At 45.4% G+C, this 11,354-nt stretch overlaps 1 protein-coding gene across 1 annotated transcript; it reads left to right on the top strand.

Moving 5' to 3' along the window:
* The first annotated feature begins 3,897 nt into the window (after positions 1–3,897).
* LOC123185864 (vesicle-associated protein 1-3) lies at positions 3,898–8,180 on the top strand. Its single transcript, XM_044597678.1, has 8 exons — positions 3,898–4,316; positions 4,413–4,483; positions 4,579–4,660; positions 4,748–4,863; positions 4,955–5,122; positions 5,211–5,258; positions 5,492–5,572; positions 7,793–8,180. The coding sequence occupies exons 1-8, from the start codon at positions 4,268–4,270 to the stop codon at positions 7,904–7,906; spliced, it is 729 nt and encodes a 242-aa protein (XP_044453613.1). The 5' UTR covers positions 3,898–4,267; the 3' UTR covers positions 7,907–8,180.
* Positions 8,181–11,354: the final 3,174 nt, after the last annotated feature.

Raw genomic sequence — 11,354 nt, 5'->3', positions numbered from 1 at the left:
GCGACAAGGAAATCGGCAACCTCTGGGACATGCTTCCGCTACGTGAAGACTACCTAGGGAAGCCATTCGTGACCCGCCTCACAAGGACGAATGTTAAATGGCATATCATGGTATGTTACTTAGTGTAGTAATTACATGATATACATGCTTAGTTAGTGTAGTAGTTCATATGATATGCATGTTGTAGTACTGTGATGAGAGGCCTAGTTTAGAATTCATTTAGTGAAGAATTTTATGACATGCATGTAGTGTAGTAATATGCGATGATATGCTTAGTGTACGCAGTAATCTAATGATATGCCTAATTACTGTAGTAATTTGATGCTTGGCGTATAGTGTACTGATGTGATGATATATATGCTTAGTGTTGAATCCAATGATATATGTGTCTTCAAGTGTATGCTTTGTTGATAATTGCACGTGACATGATCATATATCATGTCAACTGTTTTGCTATTTCCACTAATGTATATGATCATGTCAACTGTTTTCAGAAATTACCTAAGAGGTTACTTGATAGCTGTGGCATCAACCCGGACGAAGAAGGCATGGCTGTTGGACTACGCCTTACCAGAACGGGCTCCATCACCAGCTGTGCCTATGCAGTGGACACGGACGGTCGCACTGTCTTGAGCAGCGCAGGGTGGAAGAAGTTCCTTCGTGCCAAGAATCTTCGGGTAGGACAGGCCATCCTACTCACTGTTGCGAACACCCGTCGCCATGACTTGAGGATGATGATCACCATCCACCTCATTTAGAACTGCGATGGGCCATGTATCAATCTGAAATGAACTTGTTATGTTAGCTCTTGTTTGCGAGTACTTGTCGTGTATTACCGTACCTATATCTACTCATATCTAGGTACTATTGCTTGTGATGGATTGCAACTATTATTAACTGGTACCTAATGCTCTACTAGCTATGATTATTCCACTGTGTGATGTTTTATAGGCTGTAGTGTGACATGGTAACTGTTATATATGGTAGAGGCTTGTCTCTAAGACCTTGTACAATGCAAGGTGCTTAGGGATGTGCTTCCACTGTGTGATGTTTTGTACGTGCCAGGTTGTAGTATTAAATGCTAACTGTTCTATATGGTAGTGGCTGGTCTATAATTGGACCGACATGTTGAACTAGTATCAATGGTAGAGGTGTTTCGTTATGCGCCACATCCAACAGTTCACATAATTAATTATCCAAAGATTAAGGTATGAAACCCTTGGTCATACATAGCAACATTTCGTTCCTACAAAGTAAGGTACTTCCACATTCAAACTAACTAATACTACAAATTCGAAGGAACTACTTAATACATTAACATCACATAGGGAGGTAGCACTGGTCCAATGGCTTGAGAAATGACGAACAAAAACTGAAAGAAGAAGGATCAGCCAGTAGCAGCACCATCAGCCTCCCAGCCTCACAACTTCAGCCAGCCTGGTGAACTCCGGGTTTTTTCCTGCAAAACACACATGTGATGTTGGAGGCAAGAAAATAAATATGCCAGGGGTCTTGTCATGGAATCTAATCGCACGGAATGCTAGTACAAATGATGGAGAACAAAACATCCAACATGAGCAAATTCATAGGAGTTCTAGATCCACGGATACCATCAAGAAAAAATGCTCAGTTTTAATTCAGACACAAGACTAGGTGAAAACATGCATATTTCATATCAGCAACATTGATATGGCATCTTTGCAAGCTTGGATCAGTGACTTGTCTTGTGTTTCATGGCATGACAATAATTTTAACAATAAATAGACATGAAATTGACCCAAACTCATGTACAAAGTTAGGCCATATGATGCATGGATTAATTCACACATAAATGACAAAATGCCAACTTTGTATAGAATTTGCAGTACTAAAATATTTCAGTGTGTACCGGTGTGTACTGAAACTACAGTAGTGAAATAATTCAGTGTGCATCGGTGTGTACTGAAATTGTAGTAACGAAATATTTCAGTGCCTACCGGTGTGTACCGAAATATTTTAATGTCTACCACCACTACAACATTACAAATTTTGCCTAGGGCAGTACCGAAATATTTCAATGCCTACCGGTGTGTACCGAAATATTTCAGTGTCCACCACTACAACATTACAAATTTTGCCTAGGGCAGTAAAGAAATATTTCAGTGCCTACCGGTGTGTACCGAAATATTTCAGTGTCTACCACTACAACATTACTAATTTTTCCTAGGGTTCATATGATGCCTAGGGTTCACATACATCATAATCCATCCTCCAAATCCATGTACTCAAATGTTCATGCAATTCATTGAGATTAAAATGCCATCTAGCCTTCCCTCTCTGAACTATTATGATCAGTATCACCACGATGTAAGCACGAGCAGTAGAAAGATGAGGAGTGGGGAAGCTTACTCTAAACATAGCTACCGCCGCCGTTCATACGAGGAGAGCGGCGAGGGAAGCGTGGAGAACGGCGGGGAAGCGAGGTCGCGACCATTGTCCTCCTCATCTTGCGCTTCGAAGTCTCCGATGACTCGGTTGGAGGCTGCACAATCTGCAACGGCACCTCGTGCACGGTGGGTTCCTGATCAAGTGGATGCTCTACCCTGGTCCAGTCGCTGGACGAATTGGCCTGCTCCATCGCCCAGAGGAGGATCTCGATCTTCTGAATCAGTTGCGCGGGCTGGGGGAAAAGCTTTGCCCTCTCCTTCTTCGTCAAATTCTTGAGAGTGGCCATTGCCGTCCAGCTCATCTGCCTTGTGTTGTCAAACCAAGAACGGATCTCCCTCAACCTGGCCAACTTGACCTGGTCGCCGCCGGCGATCTGCACGAAGTCGGTGTTCTCGCCGCCGGCCATCAGCTCGATCTGCCGTGGAAGAGGGGGTGGGGGTGGGTGGGGGGGTTGCCTGAGTGGAGCCAAGTTGCAGCGGCAAGAAGGAGGAGATGACTGCGGCGGACATGGAGGAGAGGGAGGAGATGGCCGCCGATGAGTAATTGTGGAATGTGTAGCACCATGGCGGCGGTTATTCATTCGACGAGAGGGGTGGCGCGTACAAATTTTACTAGGACTAAACTGCCCCTAGATTAAAACGCGTCCCCACCTTGTCACGAGTACCGGCCCCACTCGTTTTAGTACTTTCGCGTACTTTCATCGGAATACTACCCAGTATTTCGTATTTGTCTGCCGTTAGATCGACATCAACGAACGGTTCTAAAAAAGCCCAACCACCCTAAAACTTGTATAATCTATTACACCTGGATTGGTGGACACTGGACAGTGACTATGCAAAGCCTGAATGAAAGCTAAAGAAGAAAAGTAGCAGACATGCGGTGAATGTTATGGCTGTGTTATCTTTTAGAAAATGGTATGGGTGTGCCGTAAAGCGCGAGCGTGAAACTCCATCGCGGTCAGCCTGGTACGCTACTCTCGTCCAGTTTTGGCCACTCTGAAAATATTCGAGTTCGTGGTAGTGCTGAAGCTGATGTCTCACCGATACGATAATTGATTTGGCAACCACTGCTACCTGGCCCTGACCCACCCCCCGGCGGCCCGTAATCAAGATGAGAAGCCTAGTCACCCGCCCCATCATCTTGCAGCAGACAACCCAATCCATTAGCTACTTACCCAGGACCAACCAGCAGCACCAATCACTACATAGATATATGTCTTCTCTTTCGAGAGTGCCGTTTTACAGTGACACAGGCGGTGCCATTCCATTTCCACCAGTAATGAGTTACCACTTTCAGTCATGTTCACATAATTCAGTTGTGTGGTAACGCATCACATCCCACAATCATCAAACAAACAAACAAACAAAAAAGATGTCAGGTCCCATTGTCCCAAAGTCGAGCTAGAAAGGGGGGAAATCCCGACGAGGCACAGTCAGAGCAGAGCTTAGCCTAACGTGGACGCCGCATCCTACCAATGCGATCGCGAGACCACACCCCACGGCGCCGGCGGCTCTGCCTCTGCAGTGTGCGCTGCAAGTGCAACCCAATCCACCACCCAGGACCCAAGAGCGGCTAAAGACGAGGCCAAACCCACCACTATTCTTGCGGATATCATATTCCTCTGCGTCCCGAGCTGCTCCCCGCGGCTCCAGATCATCATCATCATCATTGCGATTTATTCCCGCACTTTGCTTCCGGAGGCAGGCACCGCCGCCGACCCAACCACCTCTCGCGCCGTCCAGTTCACTGCACTGGTTTGCTTCTTGAGAAGCAGGAGCACTTCTAGGGGCAAGGCAACGATCGCTGTTCGTGGTCCTGGCAGAGCTCTCTGATCGGAGCCATGAGCAGCACTCTGCTTCGGGTCTGCCCCTCCGAGCTCAAGATCCCCTGTAAGTGCCCTCAGGAACCACCCCTACTCCTACCTAATTCAGCGGCGCCGACTGATTTTCTTCTTCTTGCTTGTTCTCCGCGGCCCGATCGAGAAGACGAGGTCAAGAGGCAGCGATCGTGCTGCATGCAGCTCATCAACAAGACCGACAAGTACGTGGCGTTCAAGGTGAATAACTGAATACCCATCCTCTGCTACTCTGTCTGCGGTGCCATTGGGTGGGAGGGTGACGGATTGACATGGTTCCGAATTCCAATCCGCAGGTGAAGACGACGAACCCGAGGAAGTACTCGGTGCGCCACACCTGCGGCATTCTGCTGCCCCGGAGCTCCTGCAGCGTCACAGGTGCGGCCTGCTTAACCGATTCATCGGCTTGTCTGCCTGACTGACGCCCACCGTATCATCGTTGCTGAAGCGCTGGGATCGGTTTAGTTACGATGCAGGCTCCCAGGGACATGCAGCTGGATCACCATTGCAAGGACAAGTTCCTCGTGCAGAGCGCCGTGGCCCGGGACGGAGCCACCATGAGAGATCTTGTCCCTGAACTGGTAGGTTCATTGTGGTTCCATCTCCTGCTGGCTGATGGATGCCTCTGTTTATACGGTACATTTCTCAGGCGTAATGCGACGGTTTGTGCAGTTCACCAGGGCGCCGGGTAGGTTGATTGAGGAGTTCAAGCTGCGGGTGGTTTACATTGCTGCTAATCCTCCCTCGCCGGTGCCCGAGGAGGCAGAGGAGGAGGACGCATCCCCTCGGTCAGAGGTGACGATGGGCTATGAGGCGAAAGTTTCGTCAGCGTTTGATGCCGTGAGTGATAGCATCACTGTTCTTTTTGTGCTGCATCAAGAACAATATCATGCCTTTTCTTGTGACCATGTGTTCATTTGCTTCTCAGGCATCTAGATGCGTAGATAATTCTGGAGCTAAACTTTCATGTACCAAGGTAATTCATTTCCCAGTCAGTCAAAACACACTGCACACTGACAAATATCTGAACACATATCAAAACTCATGCAGTTCTACATATATCTGAACTCATGGCCAAAAATATCTGAACACATAGATCGAATTCATTTAATACTGTTCATTGAGTTAGTACTCAGAATCATTTTATGGATAACTAAAAAATATATCCATTGTATTATTTTGAGCTATTTCTATTGCATATTTTTTTAGGGTGCCTCTGTGGTATCCATGCTTGTTGGAGAAAAAGTATATACAAGAGAAGAAAATCAGAAAAAACATCAGCAAGATATGGTAAGACCCCATTCAGATTCCTTTTCCTACTCCTTAGATGGTGTTCAATTATGGTAATTCAAATACATACTAATCTCAGTGTAACATCCAACATCATTTTCTTAAATCATGTTACTTCTCCTTATATTCATAGTAGCACCGGCGGAGCTACTCACGGGCAAAACCGTGCCGTGGCCCGCCCAACAATTCACCAAAATACATATATATATACGTATGACCATTGCCCAGCACACATAGCCCAAACGCCAGAGTCCAATTGCCACCAATAGAGCAGCACGACTGACACATCTGTCCCCTTGCTCTGTCTACGCCTCGTCTAGTAGAGAAGTAGTACTACGACTCGTGTACTCCACTAGGGAACGGCGCCGGCCGACGGGGAGGTATAGTAGCTGGGGCAACTACAGCTAGTAGGAGCTGAGCTAGAGTCAACTCTGCCTAGTGGCGACCCATCCCGGCACCCCCCGTCTGATGTGGCTGCACTAGCGGCGACGGCGAGCCGGCCACAGGCGATCCGGCAGGTTAAAATTTCAAAAAAAGTTATGCTCTTGGTTAGCTTGGCCCGCCCAGTTTTTTGTTTGTAGCTCGGCCACTACATAGTAGTAGTATGCATGCAAATCCGGTACCATGATGGTTCCAAAATAAAAATGAAGGTAATAAATGTTAATGTTGGAATGAATATGATTTGCTCCTTAAAATATAGACAAACTCTGAAATTATGATAGAAAATTATGTGAATGCCTCAATGCAAGGAAAATATTATCATGACATAAAACATAAAAATTTATTTTGACCTCTCAACTATTAGTCATGTTTTTCTTTTGGCCCATGAAGTTTAAAACCAAATAAATTTGGCAGTTAGCTCCTAATATTGAACAAATTGTGTGCCTGGTCTCACCTGAAGCACTATGGCCAATGCGTGGACATGGTCCAGCAACCATGCGAAGCCACCATGTCCACACTGGAGTTTTTAATGGATTTTCAATAAATAATTAAAAGGAATAATTTGCTAGTGGTGCGTAGGGGCATGTTGAGATAAATATGATAGTGGGGATGACTCTCTTAGGTATGTAGGATTAAATAAAAAATCTAGGAATTTAACAAAAAGCTATAAATCCATACATATTCAAAGGAACCAGATAATTCGTGAAAAATGTTTATTCGGTATATATTGCCACAATTCCCACTTTTCTTCATAATTCTTTCCTGACTTATCTCAATGTTTTAGTATTTCCAGAGTAATACTTGAGTTTCTTCTTCTTATTATTTTTGTATTTTACAAAATCCTTTTGTTTTTTGAATGCACCCACTTTTTTTACATATTTTAATACAAATATAGTTTCTAATATAATTTTCTTCCCCTTTTCACATGTTTTATACTCTCTCCATCCCGATTTGTAAGCCGGGCACAAATTTTTAGATCTTCAACTTGACTAGCAAATCACGTGTAACATGCCATACAAACATATATGTTAGAAAGTTCATTCGACGGAGAATCAAAAGATATATTTTTTGCGGCCAATAACATATTTTGATACTCAAATTGAAGACCTAAAAACCGTGCCCAACTTACAACCCGGATAGAGGTAGTAACAATATATATATTTTTTGTGCTAATTGGGCACCGTTCCGTACGAAATCACCTTCATGCCATTCTGACTGAGTTCAGTGACCATATATGTTAGGTATTGAAAGATAAGTACCAGACTTAACCAATTGTTGTTTTTTTTTAATACAACTTAACCAATTGTTGAGAGATAATGAACTCTATCAATAGTTTTTTTACGGATAAAAATAAAGATGAAGCACTGACTTCACTTTTCCCAGTAGTGACAATCCAGTAAGACTTTCAAAATTATACACCTTTGATGGATGGGGTAAGCACCAGCATTTGGTGATAACTCCCTCAAGAAAAAAGAGATAAGGATTAAGGAGCAAACTAGTACTCCCTCCGCCCGGAAATACTTGTCATCAAAATGAATAAAAGAAGATGTATCTAGATGTATTTTAGTTCTAGATACATCTCTTTTTATTCATTTTGATGACAAGTATTTTCGGACGGAAGGAGTAATATTTTAATGAGGTTCTCTGTGAAGCCAATTAACATGTGGGGCACCTTTGTCCATTGAAATATATAATGTTATGATTTCTAAATGATTGCCTATGCAGGTATGTTTTATTTACTGTCAGATATCTGAACATTTCATCCTGGCCTTATTTCAGGGACTGCTTAGGGAAGCAGGATCACCTCAACAGGGTTTCTCCGTAATGTTTGTGCTGTTAGTCTTCATGTCATCTGTCTTCATCGGACACTTGATGAAGCACATAAAGGTTTAGTGATGTAAGTACTGCAACACAGGCGCTAGAACTAGAAACGGATCCAATTGTTGCCAATTTTAGATAGGAGGAACATGCATCAAGTTCATGTATATATGGTTCATCAGTTGCAGAGTTGCGTCATATCGATTCGATTTTGTAGGAGTTTCGGAATTACTTGTTGCTCAAAGGAATGTATCTAGCACAGAAATATATCTAGATACATTCATTTCAGCGACAACTAATTTCGGACAGAGGTAGTACTTTTTTATGTGACACACAACGTCAAGATCCATGATCGACCTTGTCTATCAGGCCAACTTCAACGCACGACCCCAAATGGTCTTGCTACGTTCGTTTGGGGGTAAACGGACAGAACATGCCGTCCAACCGCCTGGCAGTTCAACACATCTTCTCAAAATAGACTTGCGCTCTGCTATATATTAATATAGCAACCACATGAAACAACTGCTGGGCCAACAACACATCAAACCCAAAAGAAAAAAAAGAAACAAATGCCAACAATGGCAGTTGGACGAAACGTGGATGACCATCCACCGCTGTGCCCTCCAGGGTCATCCCACCACACTCATAGCACTCTGAAACGCCGCGTACCAAGCAACACCTTCAAGAAGGAGTGCGCGACGACAATGCTGTTGCACGGACATGTCCTAGGGACTTCCCCGGCACGCGGAGGGAAGAGGGGAATGGGAACATCTGACGCCCTTCAGGAAGGAATGGCGGCACCCGCAGGCATCACCGCATCAGTGTCAGACAAGCCGACAAGGGTTTCTCCCAACCCCAGAACACCACTACCCAGCCGCTCCGGAGCCTTCCATCCAGCTTGCCACCCACCAGCATGCGCCACCATGGTCTTGATGCCACCCTCATCGTCTCATTGTGGTCACCATCGCGAGGCCTGGATGACGAAAAATGGAAGCGCAAGGAAACGGGGCGGCAGCAGCAAGGCTGCGCGAGAGGGAACTACCTTCATCGTCGCCTCAGGGGAGGTCGCTGCCTCCAGCGCCATCACGGTAGCCGGCTGAACGAGGCAACAAGGGCACACCAGGCCTCCCGGGCCCGCAAAGCCACTATCGCCACGCTTGATACGACCCGTTGTAATATAAATACCAAGGTCGTTGATGTTTCTGCTGAAGCCTGTGTTCTCCGGAAAAACATTGCAGATACAATGGAGCACCTTCGGCCAAGTTCTACGGCCGTACACACTGATGTGTTGGAGAGCATGTGCATATGCAAAAAGGAGAGACATACTAAATTTGAGATGCCATCTGCTTATGGATTAGACGTGCATGCTTTAAGAGGAAATCTAGGAAAAAATACTTTAATTATTTTAGCAAGACACGTTCAGGAGGAGGCATTAAGGAGTCCACAACTCATCTTGAGTATTTCCTTAGGATTTGCTACGTGAAGATGAAAACAAGAAGATTATTGTTTCTTTTCCTGCCGGGCAAGGAAACTATCAACGTAAGGAGCCAGTTTATCTGGGAGTTATTTAGTTTGAAGGATGTTGGCTGGGGTCCACCAACAGAAGAATAAATAAAGCCGTCGCATGCATGCACGAGAGCTAAAGTAGTTTTACTTTCCTTAAATATACCAAGTCGGTTTAGATACGCCTAGGTGTTATGTTTACGTGAGGGCTTGCTTTCCAAGTTAGGTAGGGTGTGCGGCTGCAATATAAAGCCAATCGATTGTATTTTGTGAGGTTAGGTTATATTTTATGAAATAGAAACGATGTGTTTTTAGGGTAGACACCCGTATCAAGTTTTGGATCTTTAGAAAACCTCTGTGTTGCGATTTCTCTTCGTGGAAATTGTTTTGTGCGTGAGTACCTTCTCGAGATTGGTTTTCTCATGGTGGGCCGCAAGGTTCAAACCCTCTACTTCGTGTACATCGCGTGCGCGGGGAGAGGTTGCTGCTATTGGTGGTGGAGTGTCGTGAAAGGTCAGGCCACAACAACGGATCGGTCCGGTCTACATCAGGTGGTATCGGAGCAACAGGTTGTTCACGACACTATGAAGAAGATGGCGAGGGCATCGTTATTCAGTAAGTTAAGTTATGGATTTCAGTTGGAGGAGGAAAGAACATCTTGCGAAGATAAAAAAGGAAAAAGAAAAAGAAAAGAAGAAGGTTGAAGCTACTGGAATTTGTATGGCCGTCGTTCAGTCCGTAGATAAAAATATTGCTGAAAAGATTAATTCGAAACCGGGGATGGTTTCGTTTCAAGGAGGAGAGGATGATACGACCCGTTGTAATATAAATATCAAGACCGTTGATGTTTCTGCTGAAGCCTGTGTTCTCCGGAAAAACATTGCAGATACAATGGAGCACCTTCGGCCAAGTTCTACGGCCGTACACACTGATGTGTTGGAGAGCATGTGCATATGCAAAAAAGAGAGACATACTAAATTTGAGATGCCATCTGCTTATGGATTAGACGTGCATGCTTCAAGAGGAAATCTAGGAAAAAAATACTTTAATTATTTTAGCAAGACACGTTCAGGAGGAGGCATTAAGGAGTCCACAACTCATCTTGAGTATTTCCTTAGGATTTGCTACGTGAAGATGAAAACAAGAAGATTATTGTTTTTTTTCCTGCCGGGTAAGGAAACTATCAACGTAAGGAGCCAGTTTATCTGGGAGTTATTTAGTTTGAAGGATGTTGGCTGGGGTCCACCAACAAAAGAATAAATCGAGCCGTCGCATGCATGCACGAGAGCTAAAGTAGTTTTACTTTCCTTAAATATACCAAGTCGGTTTAGATACGCCTAGGTGTTATGTTTACGTGAGGGCTTGCTTTCCAAGTTAGGTAGGGTGTGCGGCTGCAATATAAAGCCAATCGATTGTATTTTGTGAGGTTAGGTTATATTTTATGAAATAGACACGATGTGTTTTTAGGGTAGACACCCGTGTCAAGTTTTGGAGGGATCTTTAGAAAACCTCTGTGTTGCGATTTCTCTTCGTGAAAATTGTTTTGTGCGTGAGTACCTTCGTCGAGATTGGTTTTCTCGTGCTGGGCCACAAGGTTCAAACCCTCTACTTCGTGTACATCACGTGCGCGGGCGAGAGATTGCTGCTATTGGTGGTGGACTGTCGTGAAAGGTCGGGCCACAACAACGGATCTGTCCGGTCTACATCAACGCTGCAGCAAGCCGGCGACGGCGCTGCCACCGCCCAGACTCCCTATACCCCACCTCCACCTCCAGGGGCTACGTCGTCGACAAAGAAGCCGCTGGCCCGCCTCGGCCCAGACGGGGCCCAAAGGGGCCAGATCTTGGCCGAGCGGCCGCCGCCATTCCGCGGCACCGCGCAGCCGATCACCCGCACAAGCGCCAAGTCACCCCGCCGCCGCGCCGGACCATCGCCGTCTGAGAGCACCGCCCAGATCTGCTCCGCCTCGCGGAGGAGCCTCACCGGGAGGGGGAAAGCCCAGGGCCGAGCCCGGCGACGC

Source organism: Triticum aestivum, chromosome 2A, assembly GCF_018294505.1.
Source record: "Triticum aestivum cultivar Chinese Spring chromosome 2A, IWGSC CS RefSeq v2.1, whole genome shotgun sequence".
Taxonomy (NCBI): domain Eukaryota; kingdom Viridiplantae; phylum Streptophyta; class Magnoliopsida; order Poales; family Poaceae; genus Triticum; species Triticum aestivum.
Note: the sequence above shows the minus strand (reverse complement) of the source record. Positions and strands in the feature narration are given on the sequence as shown.